General features: G+C 46.7%; 1 protein-coding gene across 5 annotated transcripts in view; it reads right to left on the reverse strand.

The window, feature by feature from the left end:
• Window positions 1–244: 244 nt before the first annotated feature.
• LOC144667774 (putative E3 ubiquitin-protein ligase HERC3) overlaps window positions 245–20,013 on the reverse strand; it is an 86,821-nt gene continuing 67,052 nt past the window's right edge. For all 5 annotated transcript variants that reach the window (XM_078529349.1, XM_078529256.1, XM_078529608.1 and 2 more), the window contains 9 exons: window positions 18,392–18,481; window positions 17,693–17,863; window positions 16,205–16,348; window positions 14,585–14,751; window positions 13,413–13,479; window positions 11,768–11,850; window positions 8,263–8,446; window positions 5,147–5,249; window positions 245–2,455 (listed from right to left, as the gene is read on the reverse strand). In XM_078529349.1, the coding sequence (XP_078385475.1) occupies window positions 2,247–2,455; window positions 5,147–5,249; window positions 8,263–8,446; window positions 11,768–11,850; window positions 13,413–13,479; window positions 14,585–14,751; window positions 16,205–16,348; window positions 17,693–17,863; window positions 18,392–18,481 (1,218 nt within the window). In that variant the 3' untranslated portion in view covers window positions 245–2,246. The remainder of the gene's footprint in view (window positions 2,456–5,146; window positions 5,250–8,262; window positions 8,447–11,767; window positions 11,851–13,412; window positions 13,480–14,584; window positions 14,752–16,204; window positions 16,349–17,692; window positions 17,864–18,391; window positions 18,482–20,013) is intronic.

A 20,013-nucleotide genomic window follows, 5' to 3' on the forward strand; every position in this document is an offset into this window, starting at 1 on the left:
GCAGGGCCACCTCTGGCAGGAGGCTGTAATTACAGTATGACATGTTTACATCAACAGTTTCTATTCTAAATATGCACAGAAATGCAAGAATAAATGCAGTGTGAGCAACTTTAAACTGGGAACTGAGTGATGTCAGATTACTCTGTGATGATTATCCCCATTGTCTAACCTACACTCGGTCTTCGACTCCCTGTGTGGAACTCTCCAAATGGCAAAGTACATACGGAGAAATAAGCAACGGGGCTTTTGGCTTTATTGGTTTATTCATCTTTTTAAAAAGTCCTACATCATTTTACAAAAAAAAGTGCACAGACAGGATTTAATCTGGAGCTCTGCCTCACTTGTGGAAAATCGAAAGAAATAAGATCTTTCTATTCATTGAACGAAGAGAATATTCAGGATCACAGTTCTGCCCTGCTTGTCTCAGTTTACAAGGGGGGGGGTGGTTTGTACAGCATGTTACAATACTTTACAAAGCATTCAGTAAGACAGTAACTAGACGCATCAGACACCACCTCACTGATTTATGTGGGCAGTCGCTGGCAAGGCCAGCATGTATTCCTCATCGCTAATTGCCCTATGTTCACCTACAAATGGACCAAAGGAGTTCCCCGCTTGATCTTATGCAGCTATTAAGTGCTAACCACCTGGTATTTACATGGATTAATAGGCAGTTTATCGTGATTACATATAGCTTTCCTCTTTTTAAAAAAAAAGTGCTTCTTTGGGCTCCCTTTATGGTTTAGCATTCCACAGCACTTGGTTACTGGCTGAGTTTAAAAAGCAGCCGACATTAACCCCTTGAGGAACTGCTGCAGCAAATTAAATATGGAAGGGAGCGAAATCAGGTCCTTGGGTCTGGACGCAAATCAACCACCCGCTTCTGCTCGTCCCCACCCTCCTCACCCTCCCCTCCCTGCCCGCCCGATCTCTTTTCCTGCTGACAGCCGGTTTTGGTGTGGAATGGGAGGTCACTGTCTGATGCCTTGGCCAGGAGCGGCTTCCACGATCTTTACATTTCCAAGTGAAGTTGCTGTGGTCCAAGCCTGGGTAGGTCCAATACCACATGGGCCGCATTTAAATGGGTCAAGGCCCCCCCCTCCCCACCGCCCCGGGCGAAGAGACTTCGCATTCCGGGCATCTTGGGTAGCTGGTTAAAGCACTCGGGAGGAGGGTCTTACATAGGATTAAAAAAACCAGGAGTAGGCCATTCGGCCCCTCGAACCTGCTCCACCATTCCATATCATGGCTGATCTGACTGTGGCCTTAACTCCGCTTTCCTTCCTGCCTGCACCACCCTCCCCCACGACCCTCGACTCCCTTGTTGATCAAACACCTGTGTAACTCAACCTCGGAGCCTCCATTCCTCTCTGGGGTAGAGAATTCCAAAGATTAACATCATCAACGAGGACGGTTATTGGAGAGGGAGTCGAGGCCATGGTGAGAACCAGGGCCTGAGCAACAGACAGGCCGCGGCACACAGCTCGATTACGCGATCGGTTATCTCTCCTCCTCTTCCCAGCTCCCCGTTCAGACAAGTCTTTGCGGCCAACTTGTTGGGGGCAGCCACCAGCGGGCCCTTTAGGGGCTGCCCTGTAGGCCAGGTCTTTCCTGAGTGCCTCAAAGCCATCCAAACTTGTGGGGGGGGGAGGGGGATGCACAGAGAGTGGGAGGCCAAAATGGCTATTGAGCCGCTTATTTCCACATGAGAAGGGCCTAACTCATACCCATTTTAGGCGTGGATCCTGGCCATCACCAAAAATGGGAGGTGGCATCCCTCCGGTTCGTAATGAGTGCGTATTTCCCGTCCATTTAGCGCCACAAAAAAACGGGCAAGAGAACCATCGAATTTCTCAGCCATTCTTTGGTCATGTCCATTTCAGAGATTCCAGCAGGGGGCATCACCGAAACCTAGTGGTGTCTGCCAGGGTCAGATAAACCAGGCCTCCTCCAACCAAAGTCCTACTTGTTTGCAATGCCAATTAAAACACGTCACATTCCAATTAAACTTAACGCTTTTTTTTAAAAAAAAATGCAGCTGCAGCAATAGCAAAAGCTTGTTTAAAATGTACCCAAAGTTTGGAATTACAGTCAAAGGACAGTCCATTAAGACTATGTTGCAAAATAATCTTTTAAAACGAGGAGGGACGAGACTGCATTTTGTAAAATAATCTCTAACAATAATAATAATAAAGTGCTTATTAAATCGGTATATCTCCTTGCAATGGAATGGAGAGGAGTTCATTTCATACCAAGCTGAAGCCTTCATGGTGATCGATAGCCTGAGTGAGTTTAGTAATCAGTGTCGCTTTGTTCGTGTACTTGGGGAGATCCAGCAGGTTGTAACAGGTATGAGCCACCGGCAGATAACGCTCCCCTCCAGCAGTGGGCTGAATGGTCATCCGAATACTTGCCATCCCATAAATGGGAATGCGGTCACTACCAGTCAAAAACACTACGGGGGGGCAAGACAGAAATGAAAAGGTGAGAATCTCATTTCTATTAAAAGTTCCTGAAGTAGAGTTGGGCAAAGAAACCCCAATTGGTGAACAAATATCTGCGGCACACCGTAAATAAATTGAGAGGGGACCGGGTTAGCTCAGTTGGCTGGATGGTCGTGTGTGTGGTTCAGAACAATACCAACAGCTCGGCTTCGATTCCCGTACTGGCTGAGGTAGAGATGGGGCCTGCCTCTGGGCCCAGCCCCTCAGAGTGAAAGGCGATGGCGATCCACCACTGCCAAAAACGGCCAAGGGGAAATGGTTCAGGGTGAAGCATTGGCAAGCAGTCGATGCCCAAGGACCTTCCTCCAAACAGCGCACGTGTGGAATGGAATAGAAAGAAGTAAAATTGAGAAGCCTAACCAGCGGGCCAAGAGTCGCAGTGCAGACTGACGCCAAGTTTGAACACTGTCGGACAGAAGGCAAGGTCAACCAAGTGGTTCGGGAATGCCAAAGGCTTGGTTTTAAATTTGGAGGGGGGCGGGGGGGAGGCAGGTTTTTGAATAGTAACAAGACTGCAGGTGTTTGCAATCTGAAACAAAAGACAGAAAATGCTGGGAACTCAGGTCTGACAGCATCGGTGGAGAGGGAGAAGGGGAGGAAAGTTAACCTTTCAGGTCGTTGATCTTTTATCAAGACTTTCACCTGTTAAAAAGTCATTGACCAGAAACGTTCGCCCTACGTTTTTCAATCTCCACAGATGCTGCCCAAGTTTTCGCACCATTTTTTTTTGTTGTTTTGATTTTAAATAATAACGTTGAGTCCCATTGTATTCTGGGCAATGCTTGTATTACCCAATTTCAATTACCCAATTTCCCCGAACAGACTATTGTTACCTCGTGGCAATGAGATTTGCCGGGTAAGGAATCATTTCCCCTTATGGTGCCCACGCTGACAGGAAGTCTACCCCCAGCCTGAGTGGATGTCACAACACTGAGTGGGTGGGTGCACCATATTTTTGTAAACAGCAATGGTCAGGACACAGAGAGAGGGCCCTTTGACTGACCTTCCCTCAAGTAGGTCTCTAGCTCACACTGATGAAATCTTAATGTTTTCCAAGCTCCTTCACCTCTCCCCCCACCTGCCCCAACCCCGTCAAACTTCCCAAAATTAAACAGCTTTCCTTAACAATGGCAGCAAAATACATTTCATCATTTAAAATGAAGAATATACGCTGAGAATCTGATCACGCGATGAATGAGACATGGCCGATAATGGATCTGAAGAGATCGAGGCCCTACTCAGGGTGTGGGTGGGAATCAAGAACGATTAGAATGAAGAACAAGAGCTAGTTTTGTCATTCACAAGAGAGATGTGGACTGAAAACCAATATAAATGTACCGACCTGGAGGCATTGGAAGTGGGATGTGATGAGTTGCAGCTACCAACCAGCAGGGGTTGAAATCTGGCACAACCACCGTAGCTATGGAGGCTAGCTGCATCATTGGCAGGACCTCTGCTGACGGAACAAGCAGTGGCGGACCGCAACAGCAGGGTGTTTAGGGTAGGATGAGGTAGAGGGTGGTGCCCCTACGCCATTCAAAAACCCCCATCAACCTACTTTACAGCACCTTGTGACACGGTGAGGAAGGTACCGCCAGTCAATAGGTCCAACCACGGCAGAATCCTTCAGCGGCAGATCGGCTGAGGGTTGCAAAGGCGGACAAGAGTTTGCAGCACGGCCTTGTTCCTCACTGATACAGGCTTGCCGGATCACCGGAACCCAGCAACGTCCTGCGAGGATGGTGTGGGGCCCAGCTGTGCAACAGGCCTGCAGCTCTAGAAGACAACACACACAGGCCCTTCTATAGATAGCAAAAGTGGAAAGGGAATGAAGTACAGCTTTGAACCCCCATAAGCCAATCCCTAGATCAACAAGCACAAGACAAGGATTCCCTCTGGCACCTTTCACCTTAAAAATGTGCACTAGAAAGGGGGAGGGGCTTCTCACTGGGAGTGCAGAATCCCCAGTGGACAACCTGCCATGAACAAGTGGGAAAAAAACACACACGATGGATCAATGTTCATGAGCTTTGCACTCACACAAGGGGGGAAACGAATGCACCCTGAGGAAAAGGTCAGGAAAAAGCAGGAGTGTCTTGTTCAACTGGGGCCTACCCTTTTTACGTTGCCCCGGGCAATTTGAAGAGTAGTTGGAGGAGGGGGGGGTGGGGGGTGGAGGAAAGGAAGGAGCTACACTGGCGGCTACAGTGAGCGCAAGTGGAAATGAGGTGGGAAGAGGGCTGTTTGCGACCTCCTGCCTCTAATGCCTCACGCAGTGCCCCAAGAAGCTGGTGGTGGAGATGCCCCTCGGACCACTCGAGCAGGTACAAGCAGCGAGCCAGAGAGGACTGAAAAAGACAAGTCCCAAATTTCTTACCTTGGGTCCCAAAGGGGAGGCCTCCTCTCTGCTATTCTTTCACTAGGAGGCCTGGGTCAAAAGCTACTGACCAGGCCTCAAGACCTGCAGTGGCCCCAACTCACTACTGACCATAAAATCAGCCGGCTGCAGTGGAACAGCACACTTCAGGGTGGGAAGAAATAAACCCGGTGTCCTGATTTCTCACCAACCCAACATGTGCATTTGCCCGAGAGACTTTTAACAACCGACAAGGCCACATTTACACAAAAATAACCACACTTACACAGAAACAACTTCTTTTTCTCCAAAGGAAACTCATGGAATACTTCCCAAAATATTTTTATGGTAGGATGTGCAGGATGGTAATCCCCTTTGTATATCGCACTCTGGCAAAACACAATTCAATAAAACAAAACCTTGCATGAGAAACTGCGCAGTTCAAGGATCAACACACAGACAGACAAAAAGCATGCACAAACAGACATGTGTACTCACATACACACACACACATCTGACATTAAAAAGCAACTTGAATTGGACAAGGTTTCCTATCATAATGGTGACACATTCACATTTCAGGAGGAACTGGATTTTAATAGCAGCTATTTTTGTTTATTCATTCACGGGATGTGGGCTTCGCTGGCTAGGCCAACATTTATTGCCCATCTTTAATTGCCCTTGAGAAGGTGGTGGTGAGCTGCCTTCTTGAACCACTGCAGTCCATGCGGTGTAGGTACACCCAGAGTGTTGTTAGGGAGTTCCAGGATTTGACCCAGCGACAGTGAAGGTACAGTAATATATTTCCAAGTCAGGATGGCGAGTGACTTGGAGGGGAACCTCCAGGTGGCGGTGTTCCCATCTGCCTGCTGCTCTTGTCCTTCTAGGTGGTAGTGGTCGTGGGTTTGGAAGGTGCTGTCTAATTCTGTTGAATTCCTGCAGTACATCTTGTAGATGGTACACACTGCTGCCATTGTGCGTCAGTGGTGGAGGGAGTGAATGTTCGTGGATGTGGTGCCAATTAAGTTATTACAGTTAAATGGACAGGTTTCTTTGTAAAGTCAGTTTTAAAGGTGTTGTATGATGCTGTGTGTGCCTGCATGCCATTGTAATGTAAAGATGCTCAGCAGAGCAAAGGTTAATGTGGGATTGGAGACTAGCACGGCCATGGTGTGATGTATAGAGTCACATAATAATAGACTGAGAGAACAGGCTAGAGAGAACACTCTGGAACCAGCCTGGATGGAGGTAGCAGCATCATGCACGACAGCAGTAACCAGGGATCTGTACACAATTAAAGATTAACAATAAATGGCTCACGTTTAAATATACAAGTCTCAAGGTCTCATAATTAAGACACAACAGCGATGGTATCATAACACAACATGGTGACCTTTCATTTATAAAACAGACCACAGGATTTTATCATGTAGATACTGTAGTAGAAGGATCCAGTACATTAAAGGTTAGCCTGGGACTGAGTACAGTACCGCCCACCAGTGACATTAAGAAGGCACCTGATCTAGAGCCTAGGTCGGCGGTGTAGCGCTAGATAGCAACGTGTAAGGACACGCCATGGAGTCCTCTCCATTCCTCTACCCGCTACTGTAAATAGTTCAGTAATGTTAATAAACATTTCTTGGTGACTTCCCCAAACTGCTTAATGGTGTCTAAGCAGTACACACCGGTGGTATCGACAACCCAACTACACTGGACAAATGGAGTAACTCACCTCAGAATGCTGGCACAGATCAGATCACAAAGAAGCTACAACATTTCCCCCTCACATTGTGACAACACATGGAGTAACTTAGACATCCTAACTCGCATCAAGTCCCGTTCAGGCGTCACCTGCCCCCGAATGCCTTCATTTTGAAATTCTCATCTTCATATTCGAATCCCTCCATGGTCTCAGCCTCTTATTTCTCTGTAAACCCTCCCACCCCACACTTCAGCTGTACAAACCTCTGAGACCTCTGTGCCCCGCATCTCTGGTCTCTTGTCCATCCTTTGCCCCAACATGGGCGGCCTCCAGCCATCTAAGGCTCTAAACTCTCGAGTTCCCTCAGTAAAACTCTCCTACCTTTCTCTCCTCCTTTAAGATGCTCCTTAAAACCTGCCTCACCCGTCCGAATGTCTCGTTCATTGACCCAGGAGATTAACACTGTTGTTGAAGCACCTTGGTGACATTTTACCACATTAAAGGCGCTATATAAGTGAAAGCTTTCATTGACTTGATTTGACTGGGCTAGATTTAAAAGGCTTGAGATTTCAACGGATGACATCTTTATAAAACCGGAAAAACATCAGAATCAATAATTCAAAAAAGCCACAGAATGTATGAAACCTCTGATTTACAGAACTTTGTTACTGGAAAGTAAAGGCACCTCCTAAAAATGGTGTATCTGCCTCTTCAGAAGTACCAAGGGGGTAATTTTCACCATCGCCACCAGGGGGTGGGATGGAGCAGGCCACCTGATCATTGTAAAATCCAGGCAGCATTTTAATCCATTGATGCAGGACCTACAAAGTATGGGATACAGTATTGTTCAGGCTGGTGGTGTTGAAAATGCAAGTTAATGCAGTTGGAGGGGGGTGGGGAGGAGAAAGACTTGCATTTATGTAGCACCTTTCACCACCTCAGTACGTCCCAAAGCCCTTTACAGCCAGTGAAGTACTCTTGAAGTGTAGTCACTGTTCTAACGTAGGAAGTGCAGCAACCAATTTGTACACAGCAAGATCACACAACACAGCAATGTGGTAATGAGCAGATAATCTATCCTTATGCTGCTGATTCAGGAAGGAAGGAAGCGGGTTGGGGGTTGGGGCAGGGGAGGTGGTGGGTTGCAAATTGGTATACAATTTCCAAAGCCAATCCATGGCCCAGGTACCAAAATTGATCTTCAGTAAAATTAAATAGCCATTTCTGTACACTTGGTGTCAACCAATCCTGGGAAACTCAGCATTTTAGGAACAGTCACGGGTAGGATATTACTCTTGGGTTCCAGCATTGGTCCAGGCTGGGAGATGTTCGGCTATTAATCATTATTGCCACATTTGAAGACAACAACTAGACCTTGTTTCGATGCCAGCAGACTAGGATAATGATTGTTATTATTTTGATGATATTATTGACTAAGGACCAGGAGATCCTGTAGGGCCGTAAGCAGGTTTATAGGCCAGGTCATTGAGTGTATTTAAGACCGAGATAGATAGGTTCTTGATTGGTAAGGGGATCAAAGGTTACGGGGAGAAGGCGGGAGAATGGGGTTGAGAAACTTATCAGCCGTGATTGAATGGCGGAGCAGACTCGATGGGCCAAATGGCCTAATTTCTGCTCCTATGTCTTATGGTCTTATGGTCTAAGACCCGATGAGCAGAGTGTCTTGTGAGGGCTCTTACCATCTCTAACTCCTTCCAGTTGTAACTGGTGTTCCCCACCACCATGGCCATCAGCTCATTGGGCTGGAAGAGCTGGAGAACCTTCCCTCCACAAACCTTCAAGAAGCCACTGGAGAAAGCAGAGAAGAGCTCCTGGACAGAGTTATTGAAGATGTAGTCCACGTAAGCTTGCACAAATTCCTTCCTGGAAAACGACAGTGGAATCGCCATGAGGATTACTCGTGAAACATGACAAGTGAATGATCCCCAGTTGCAGCCAGGGTCAACTTTTCAATCCTTCAATTGTTCCTTTCTGCATTTCAACATTGTGGCCCCCTGTTTGGGAGGTCCAACAGCAAGTCACAAGTGTAAGTGAACCTGCTGCTGCCAAATTAAGCCACAGAATATAGTTATAATAAAAATGATATTTCAGAAGATCAACCTTTTTTTTTCTTTATTCTTTCATGGGATGTGGGCGTCGCTGGCAAGGCCAGCATTTGTTGCCCATCCCTAATTGCTCAGCCATTTCAGAGGGCAGTTAAGAGTCAACCACATTGCTGTGGGCCTGAGTCACGCGTGGGCCAGGACAGGTAAGGACAGCAGATTTCCTTCCCTAACTGGCATTAGTGAACCTGATGGGTTTTTAAGGACAATCGATGGTAGCTTCACCATCACGGAGACTAGTTTTCAATTCCAGAGTTATTAGTTGAAATTCCACTAGCTGCCGTGGCGGGATTTGAACCTGTTCTCCCAGAGCATTAGCTGGGTTTATTAGTCCAATGGCATTACCACTACGCCACCAGCTCAACCCACACCTGTGACAATAAGCTACACCTTGGCTCACAGGTAGCCCTCTTACATCAAAGTTAGAAAGCTGTAGGTTCAAGGCCCACACCAGAATTTGAGCATGTTATAGAGGCTGTTAATTCAACAGAACACTGAGGGAGTGCAGCATTGTCAGAAGAAGAACTTGCATCTATATGGCAACTTTCACAACCTCAGGGCATCCCAAAGTGCTCAACAGCCTTGAAGTATTTTTAAAGTGTAGTTACTGTTGAAATGGAAACCCAGCAACCAATTTGCAGACAGTAAGCTCCCACACTCTGTCATCAGCTAATGCCCAGATAATCTGTTATGAGTAATGTTGGTTTTGGGATACGTATTGGTCAGGACACGTGAGAACACTCCTGCTTTTCTTCAAAAAGTGCTACTTCTACCCGAGGGGGCAGAGGGGAATTGGTTTAATGTTTCGTCAAAAAGGCAGCACCTGCAACAGTGCAGCACTCCCCCAGTGCTGGATGGATGTGCCAACCTGAATGGTTTGCTCAGCTTGCTGGTGTTGGTGATGTGAACCCAAAACTTTGTGACCCAGGAGGTGAAAAGTCTTGTCACTGATACCTCAAGTGAGACATTAAATGGAGGCTTCCTCTGCTTGTCCTGGTAGTTCAGGTGAATGTAGAAGATCCTACAGTCCCATTCAAAAGAGTTCTGTAGATGTTGTCCTCAACCAGCATTCACAAAGAAAAAACAGGTTATCTGGTCATACATCTCATTTGATGCTTATGGGGTCTTACTGTGCAAATTGGCTCTCAAGTTTGCCTACGTTGCAACAGCGACTCTCTCTTCTCCAGATAGCATCCTTGATTTGAGGGTCACTGATTTTACTAGGGAGCAAGGCAATAAGGCAGGCCTCAGGCCTACCTCAGCCAGTACAGGGATTGAACCTCATGCTATTGACATTATTCTGATCCACATGCTAAAGCCAACAGAGCTACTGGCCCCCCGGACAGTGACTATACTTAAAATTCATTCATTGTCAATGAAGTGCTTTGAGAGAACCCAAGGTTGTAATATAACGCTATATGAATAAAGTTGTTTCTTACATATACGGACAATTCAGTTTATCCAGATCTTTCTTTTTAATGAAGGCAAAGCATCAATTGAACGAGAAAGCACAGCAGGACAGGCGGTGGCTTAGTGGTATTGTCACTGGACTAGTAACCCACAGACCCAGGGTAATGCTCTGGGGATCTGGGTTCAAATGGCAGGTGGTGAAATTTGAATTCAAGTCTAATGATAACCACGAGACCATTGTTGTTCACTAATGCCCTTTAGGGAAGGGGAAATCTGCTGTGCTTACCTGGTTTGATTGGTCTACATGTGACTCCAGACCCAGTCCAGACTCCTAGCTTGCTTCTAGCAAGCCACTCAGTTCTCACGGGATCGGCAATAAATGCTGGCCTAGTTAGCGACGCCCCATCCCATGAACAAATTTAAAAACTTCAAATACTACAGCTAGGCTCTTCCTCCAAAGACAGCACCCCACCATTGGGAGAGACAGCTAAGGAAGACATCATTGTCACGCAACAAGGTAACGCAAAATCAGGTTTGATACCTAGTCAGCTGAGTCTCTGCTGTGCTCTCTGACCTCTCAGAGGTGGTTCAAAGGAGGTTTACTCAATTGATACCTGGAATGAGTGAGTTGTTTTATGAGGGAAGGTTGGACAGACTGGGCTTGTTTCCACTGGAGTTTAGAAGAGTGAGGGGTATTTTGATTGAAGTATACAAGATCCTGAACGGCCTTGACAAGGTGGACGTCGAAAGGATGTTTCCTCTTGTGGGTGAGTCCAGAACTAGGAGGCACTGTTTTAAAATTAGGGGTCTCGCCCTTTTAGGGCAGAGATGAGGGGAATCTTTTTCTCTCAGAGGGTTGTGCGACTTTGGAACTCTGCCTCAGAAGGTGGTGGAGGCGGGGTCATTGAATATTTTTAAGGCAGAGGTTGTTAGATTCTTGTTCAGCAAGGGAATCAAAGGTTATCGGGGTTAGATGGGAATGTGGAAATCGAAACACAGGAGGATCAGCCATGATCTTATTGAATGGCAGAGCAGGCTAGAGGGGCCGAATGGTCTACTCCTGTTCCTATTTTTTATGTTATAAATGTGCTACTCACATAACTTGGGTTTGGGAGCAAAGATAAGACAGAAGTACACAGAATTTCACAGCATTCGGCCCAAATGGTCTATGCTAGTAGTCTCCATATCTCACAAGAGCCACCTCTTCATTTCTCCCCATTATACTTATCCAGCTTCCCTTTAAACGTAGCATCTATACTATTCACCTCAATCACTACATATGGTAACAAATTCCACGTTCTAACCACTCTCAAGAGTAAAGACGTTTCTCCTGAGCTCCTTATTGGGTTCATTGTTGGCTATCAATAATATATGATGAGTGGTTTGCAATTGCCCCACAAGTAGAAGGATCTTCTCTATGGCTACCCAATCAAACCCCAAAATAACTTGAATAGATCACCCCCTCAGTCTCTTTCTTTAGCCTCTTGAGTCTTATTAAGACTGGGCAAAGTAAAATTGCACTTTTCTCTACCAAATGCAATCTAAGTTCCAATTTCAAAGTACTTGTTACTCATCCAGCAGATGTAAACACGCTCTACAAATGCTTTGTTCAGGCAATATAATCTCAGCCAGACCTCTTCACTGAAGGGAGAGGTGCAACACAGACACTCACCTGTTGTCCTTCCTCACAGGTAGGCTCTTACCTCCAGGGATCAGCTCCTGGAGCTCTGTGACTCCGTAGTTTTCTCGAAGAATCTGTTCATTTCAACAGGGCAAAGAGTGAGGAAATGGAGATTGGGGGAGAATCGCACACAAAACAATGCTCAGTACGTTTCCACCCACACAAGACATTGTATGGGGAAACTGTTTGCGAACCCATCTTATTTCACAAGATCACCAGAGAATTGTGGATGAGGAAGTCTATCCTAATGCCCCTATCCAGAGGGATTTCATGGCTCGCCCCCTCCCATTAAATGATTCCGTGGTTTTTGTCTTAACTCGACTACCAAGAAACTTGTTCCAAAAGTTGAATATTCTTCACGTGTGAGGAAGAATTTCCCTACATCAGAACCTTTCTCTAGTTGGATCCTAGGTTTTACTCCCACAATTGAATTTAAAGCGACAATTAGTCCCCGTTCTCCTGTACATCTCTATAAATTCACCTCTCAGACACCCCCTTTCCAGACTGAAAAGACAAGTGCCGGGATTTTCCGTGCTCGCCGGGGTCAGGCGTGGTCGGTGGCACGAGCGTGATCGCTTTCAGAGCGGCCTGAGATCAGTTCGCAACCGTCCGCTCATCCCGCCAATGGTGTGCCACGTTCTCCACCATCGGACACCTCGTTGTAATACATTATCATTATTAGACTTGCCCGCCAGAATCGTTCCCCACCCCACCCCCCCCAACCCCCCACCGCTGGATCGTCCGCCCACATCGGCGGGAAAACACGCCGGTGTAGGACACGTCTTGACAAGTGCGACGTGCAGAAGTCGGGACTTACCCGCCAGGGCTTTGATCACATCGCGGACATCCAAGGAGCAGAAGATGCTGGAGCTCCATAGCAATGGCGCACTGGAGGAACATCCATGACCTGCCGGGTGGATTCTCATGGACATGGCTCTGCTGTGAAGCAGCTCACGGAAGGTAGAAAGTCACCGTGGATGCTCACAATGGGTGATGGTCGAGGAGGTGGGAGAGGAAGGTCTAGGATCACCGGGGACAGGAAGAGGTGTCGGGGGTGGGGGGTGCTGAGGTTGGGAGGTGGGGAATGAAGGCGACAGGTCTGGGGGTGGAATAAAAGGTTTCAGAGTAGGATGAGGCTGGGATCGGGGGGAAGGTGGTGTCGGGGAGGGGGGAGGAACAGGTTTGAGAGAGATGGGGAGGGGGTAATGGGGGAGAAGGCCACAACTGGGGAGGTAGGTGTAAAGGAGGGGTTGCAGATGTAAGGGAAGGGGTGCAGAGAGGGGAGGAAGGGGTGCAGAGAGGGGAGGAAGGGGTGCGGAGAGGGGAGGGAGCAAGGGTGGAGGAAGAAGTGAGGCTGGAGGAAGTAATCATGAGGGGGAGAGACTAAGCGGTGTTGGGGGGTGGGTGTGGAGTCCGGGGAGGGGGGAAGGTGGAGGCCAGGGTGGGAGGGGTTGTGGGTGGGTGGGGGGGGGGGGGTCACATGACCTAACCTCCAGGAATATGTCCAGAGTTAACCAACCGGTTAATTATAATCAACAGCGCCTGTTTTGGAGGATAATGGGCTGGGTGAAACAAAGCAATTGCAACAAGCCAATCTTCCCGAGGTTAAGGAGTGCAGGCAAAAAACGGCCCTTACCGCAAAATTGAGGCAGAAAGTGTCTTCAACATTGTCCTCCGGGTAATCCAGCAGATCCTGCAGGGTCCTTAAAGAGAAGGCAAGTTTCCTGAGCAGACTTGTTTGAGTGAGCTGGAGCGATTTGTAAAAAAAATCATTACCCCGCTGACATTTAAACCCTGCATTTCATCCCAGTGACACAAACTCCGTCACATCTGCCTGCTCGGTGGGAGGAGCAAAGAGTTTGCAATGATCCTGTTAGTGACAGGCATTTCGTTAGCTACTTTACAATCCTCAGGCACCAGCCCTATTTCTAATGATTCCCTAAGGGCAATGATGCAGTCAGGTTGACTAAATCTTAATGGTTTTTTGGGGATGTCCGTTTGGGTCTGGTATCCAACATTTCCTCCTGATGAAGTTTTAATACTTCCTCCATCTGCACTGGAAATTGAATTCCACACTCGGGAATCTGACAGTGGACCCCTCTCATACAGCTGCCCCATCCTCCTCTCCCCACCAGCCCCCCCGGTTTGAATTTACCACCAATGGGAGTTTCTGCTAATTACATTCATTTGCAAATCTTCAAGGAGGCTGGTTAAAAACTAAGTTGGATCTTTTGGGTACAATGACACTCATTAGGAATGTTTTAATGCTTCTAAACACAATTTATTTTTAATTTCTTAAGAAACTGACTACAATAGACCAATGTAACCAGCAAACGGTTCTGTGCAGTTTTCTAAAGGCACTTTCAGTTATTTAAAATCAGGTTACTCTCAGATGCGGGATCGACACAGATTAAATAAAAATGGCCATTTGTCTGTGAAGAAGCCATTTGCAGCGGTATTAACCGGACTGCACCAAATCGCCACTCGTTAAATACAAAGGATTTTATTTAAAGCAAAACCATTTACTTTTTAAATTAAGTTCTAAAACGCTACAATCGATTGTGTTGGTTCAAGGCAGCTTGTGTGTTTGGCGACCTGAACGCGAGCCAAGGGGAAAAAAAATAAAGCCCTTCTTAAAACAGTTGCCCGGGCTGCTGATTGCACTCAAGACTGGAAACTCGAACCTCAACGTCCTTATCGGTTTGGAAAGCAGTTGGACAAAATTTCCAGTATTGAGACTGAAGGAAAATTGACTCAAGGGTTAGGATATTGCAAGGCGTCAGCCAAAACAGCGCACAGGACACTCACCTGCCCTCCGTGGGAGAAAGCTCTTTCAGATCCTCCAGTGTGGCTTTCACATTCAGCAGCTTTTTGTACAGCACGAGCGGGAAATGCAGATCCACCACCGTGAAGTTGTAGATGGCCAGGCCACACAGGATCCCAATCAGGTGAAACCAGTTCAACTCCACAAACGTCTGGGGCACAAGGGGAGGGACAGGGAGAAAAAAAGAGAGAGAGAGAAACAGAGAGAGAGAGAGAGAAGAAAAGGGAGAGAGAGAGAAGAAAAGAAAAGAGAGAAGAGAAGAAAAGAGAGAGAGAAAGGGAAGAAAAGAGAGAGAACGAGAAAACAGAGAGAGAGAGAGAGAGAGAGGAAGAAAAGACAGAGAAAGAGATGATTTTAGTTCAAGCAACCTGTAATTTTACACATTACTAACAGGGCTAGAGATGACGGCATCTACAATGTGGTTGGATAACCTCTTTCCACGCACTAATACCCAGACACTGGTTCCTGCCAAGTCACTCACTGTCTCCCACCCTTGTCCCTCTCTCACCCCGAACTTTAAACTCTGCCCCATTTATAGAGGCATAGCAAGGACTGCGTTGTGTGTCCGTCAATGTGCCTGATTTATACCCAGGAGTAATTCAAGTAATCGGAAATAAAAACAGAAAAATGCTAGCAATATTTAGCAGGTCAGGCAATATCTGTGGTGAGAAAGAGAGTTACCGTTTCTGGTCGATGAAACCCAGTTCAATTTTTGTGACCCAAAACTCAACTCCACTAGCAGGCCATGTTGATCATGTCTTCCTTCAGAGATCTTTAAGACATTGTCCATACTGAATGGAATGCCTATTGATATTCACTAGCGTCACAAAGCATTGGTCCCATTAAAAGATCCAACTATACAGCTTTACTTATTTTAAAAAACTGGGATTAGAATAGTTAGGTACTTGTTTGACCGGCGCAGACTTGCCTTTTTCCGTGCTGTAGACCTCTATGACTCTATGGTTCAAAGGTCTAGTTACATGCTGACACCTACGGTATGTGCAGAGACTAGAGAAGCTGGAGCTGTTGTCCTTTGAGCAGAAATGGTTAAGAGGAGATTTGATACAGATGTTAAAAATCATGAAGCATTTTGATTAAAGTATATGTGGAGAAGCTATTCCAAGTGACATGGGGGTTGGTGACCAGAGGTCATTGCCAAAAATATCAAATAAAGCATGAGAAAAGAAAATTTAGACTAAGGTAAGGCAGGGGAGTGGGAGTAGACGGAATGTTCTTTTAGCGAGCCAGTGCAGACTTGATGGGCCGAATGGCTTCCTTCTGCGCTGTAAAGATACTGTGATAAAGTTTATCACATTGGCTTCCATTCCATCTGTAGCTGGGGTCTGTAACTCTCTTCCCCAAAACACTGAGGCTGGGGTGGGGGGGGTGGGGGTCCAAACTCGAGTTGACAGATTTTTATTAGGCAAGGACATTAAGGGTTACAGACAAAAGTGGATAGGTGGAGTTAGGATGCAGATCAGCCACGTGCTCACTGAATGGCAGAACAGGCCGACTCCTGTTCCAACCTTCCGCAGAATCGGAAGGGCGCAGGAGTGTGCAAAGTCTTCAGAGCGTTCAGAAGTAGCACTAATGAGGACACTCACTTTTTCCGAAAACCACAAAAGCCTGGACTGCTCATAGTACGTGAACATGCCATACTTGGGATCCAGCAACTCCTTCAGCAGCAGCAGGAAGAACTCCTTTGTCACACCTCCATCGTCCACTGCCTCCTCACCCAGGAACACCACCTGCACCAGAAACAAATCAGCAGAACCGGATCAAGGACGCTTTCTGCACCAACTTCCACCCACACAAAGAGCCTGAGGAGCGAAATGACCTTTAATCGCAGAATGTTTTTTTTTAATTAAAAAAAAGCAACCGCGTGCTCAAAGCTTTGAAGAAAAGGCACCTAGTAAGGTGGCTAATACGTTAAATGGATTTCCCACCCACCCCTTCCCCTCTCCCGTCAGCTCCCCACCCTAAAATATGAAAGAAGAAGCCATTTGTTAGTTTGTCTGGGTAATCAAAAAACACCTCACACCCATTGTGTTGAGAAGTCCTTTCAACCCTGATTGTCCACGAACAGAAAGAAACAAAACAGAGGCCGGGTTACAGACAAGCTGGAGGAGGAGGTCTAGAACAGGAAGTTTGCGAGGGCAGTCAGGTTTTTGTACAGAGAGCAGCTAAGATTTGAGTCAGCTTCAGAGAGTCAGTAATGCTGGAGGACCCGGAGAATACACCTTATTTAAGTCAACAGGACAATTTGCTGAAGTTGCCCACACTCTAACCTGAGTCAGAAGGTTGTGGATTCAAGTCCCACTCCAGGATTTAAGCACAAAAATCAAAAAGCTGACACTCCTGTGCTGTACTGAGGAAGTGCTACACTGTCAGAGGTACTGTATTTCAGATGGGATGTTAAACCAAAGCTCTAACAGCCTCTGAGGTGAATATAAAAGATCCCATGGTGAAAGAGCAGGCAAGTTATCCTTGGTGTCCTGAACAATATTTATTCCTCAATTAACATCACAAGAACACACTATTAGAATGTCATTATCACATTGCTGTTCATGGGAGCTTGCTGTGCACAAAATGGCTGCCACGTTTCCGACTTTACAACAGCGACTATGCTTTGAAAAGAGCTTCATTGGCTGCAAAGCGCTTCAAGACCTCCTGTGGTCATGATAGGTGCTATAAAAATGCAATTTCTTTCTTCTTGAATGATGGTGGGTTCTTTATCATTACGCAAAGGATTGCTGCACTGAATCTGTTGAGTTGGATCCTAATGGCTATTTTGTTTGCTCATCATCTTACTATAAAGTGAAACATTATGGGATTGTAACTGACCCCATCTCACCAAATGCTTTTTCAGTCCAGATCACAAGGGATTATACTATTGTGTGGCTTAAACCCACCATCTTCTGTCTCAAAGGCCAGTGCGCTACTGACTGAGGCAAGGCTGCCGTCCAGACATGGAGGAGCTGATGGCCTGTATCCCGGGAAACCCCCCCCGCCCCTTGACGATTTCTCCAATTATAATTTAATGCACAACAATCTGAGTCCGACTGCCAGACTAACAGCTGTAATCCTCTTACCTTCAAAGGCTTTTTCAAGTCCACGTCTGAATGAATGCTCAGCTCTCTCAAGGCGTCACTGACCAGATTAGTGCGCTGCACGTGCAGTACGAGGAAAGGGCTGCTCGTCAGGAACGGACCCAGTGTGAGCAGCGTGAAGATGTTCTCCAGACTCGTCCTGTTCACTGCTATCTGTTTAACAGGGACCCAAAAATAAAAAAGAGGGGAGGGGGTTAATCCCTTTTCAATAAGCACCTTAACCTATACCACTCCTGCAAGTCCTAGACGCCTTTGTGAATTTTACACTGCTCCAACACTACCCCACGCACTCTTCACCCCACCACTGGTGACCATGCCTTCCGCTGACTGGGAATTCCCTCTCTAAACTGTATTCTAACTTGCACCAAGTCCTGTTCACCCCACTGCCCCTGTTCTCACTGATCTCCTGGTATCGAATGCCTCCATTTAAAAATTCTCCTGTTCAAATCCCCGCATGGCCTCATCCCTCTACCAGTTTCTGTAACTTCCCCGAGCCCCACAACCCCCTGAGTTTCTCCAACGCTGCTGTCTTATTCAACGCCCCCATTTTCTTCACACTAATCGGCCACGCTGTAATGGTCTAGACCCCACCCTCTGGAATTCCCTCTCACTGGTGAAGATGTGCTGTGCACTCCAGTATAACGCAGTTCACTTTTACCACTGGTCCCCAATATAATGTACCTGCATCTGTAAGGCAGCGTCTGTCTGTAACATCTTTGTCTTTGCCTGGGCATTCAAGACAAAAGGATAGGAGCAGAAAGCAATGGGCACCTGGAACAGATCAAGTAGCACATCTTAAGGCAACAAAACTACAAAATAACACAGAGGGAAAATCTTGCTCAATATCCCTGAGGTGCGGTGTGCTAGTGCCATTGGGTGGGGGGGTGGGGGGGGGAGTTTAAACTAACTTGGCAGGGAAATGGGGACTGGGATGTAGCATTAGAAAGGAACCAAGGTGCACAAGGGATTGGGAGAAACAGGTAGCGCCACAGTAAGAAATATCACAGCAGTAGGCGGGGCCAGAGTAAGAGGGGATGCAATAAGGTCTAAATTAGATTTGCAGTGCATACACGTGAACACAAGGGGTGGTGATTAAGATTGCTAAGCTGCAAACACAGATAGCCACTGGATTATGATATCGTGGCAATCATGACTGAAAAAGATGCGAAAAAATGTAGAAAATGTTTCTGTCTACAAAGCGTTTTGGAAAGACAGGGAAGGAAAGAAAGGAGGAGGGGTGATTATAATGCCTGACAGAGAAGATGTCCCTAAAGATCATGCATAGCGTCTATTTGGTTAGAGCTAAGAAACAATAGATCTACCATTGTACTGCTGGACATAGTTTATAGGGGCCCTGACTAATGGGAAAGATATAGTGAAGCAAACATGAAAGAAAATTAGAGTGGGGCAAAAATGATGTAGTTATAATTATTGTAATATAGATTGGGATAGTAATAGTGCAAAGGGAAGAGAGAGGGAGAGTTTCCAACCCTATGAGGAAGGAGGCTTTGCTGGATCTAATTCTGAGGAATGAGGTGGATCTAATTCTGAGGAATGAGGTGGATCAAGTGTCAGTAGGGGAACATTTGGGGACAGTGATCATAGGGGAGAATTTTCTCCCTGTTGGGTGGGCCGGTCGGGAGCAGGCGTTGGGCCGATTGCCACCCGCAATTGGCTGTGCGCCGCCATTTTACACTGGGCGGGCCGATTAAGGCAGCGCTCAGTGCTACCTGCGCGTGAAGGAGCGCAGAAATCTCCCCGAGGCTCAAAGCTGCCTCAGGGTGATTATGTTCAAAATGAAAGTTTCAAATAAAGAAAGAATAAAATTATTTAGACATGTCCCCTCTTGTGACAGTGTCACATGAGCTGGGACATGTTTACGAATTGTGTGAAAAATATTTATTAATTTATTAAACCCTTCATGAACCCTCATCCCGCCCGTGGATGAGGTTTCATGCGAAACGCGAAGGCCTCTTGGGCTCTTCGCCTGCCCCCCAACCTTAAGGTTGGACAGGCAGCTTTGAAAATTAGTTTAATTGGTTTACTTAATGGCCTTAACAGGCCTTTGACAGGTTGGCGGGCAATCAGCCACCTCCGACGTGCGCCCTCCAAACGGAAGATCGGAATGATGTGCGGTGATGTTGGTACGCACACCCGACGTCACCGCGCGCATCATTTTACATGTCGATGTGAAAATTCTCCCCATAGTGTCATAAGGTTCAGGTTAGCGATAGATAAGACCAAGGTAACGCGGTTGATGTATTGTGCATGGATTTCCAAAAGGTGTTTGCTAAAGAGCCACA

Source organism: Cetorhinus maximus, chromosome 1 (genome assembly GCF_964194155.1).
Source record: "Cetorhinus maximus chromosome 1, sCetMax3.hap1.1, whole genome shotgun sequence".
Classification (NCBI taxonomy): Eukaryota; Metazoa; Chordata; class Chondrichthyes; order Lamniformes; family Cetorhinidae; genus Cetorhinus; species Cetorhinus maximus.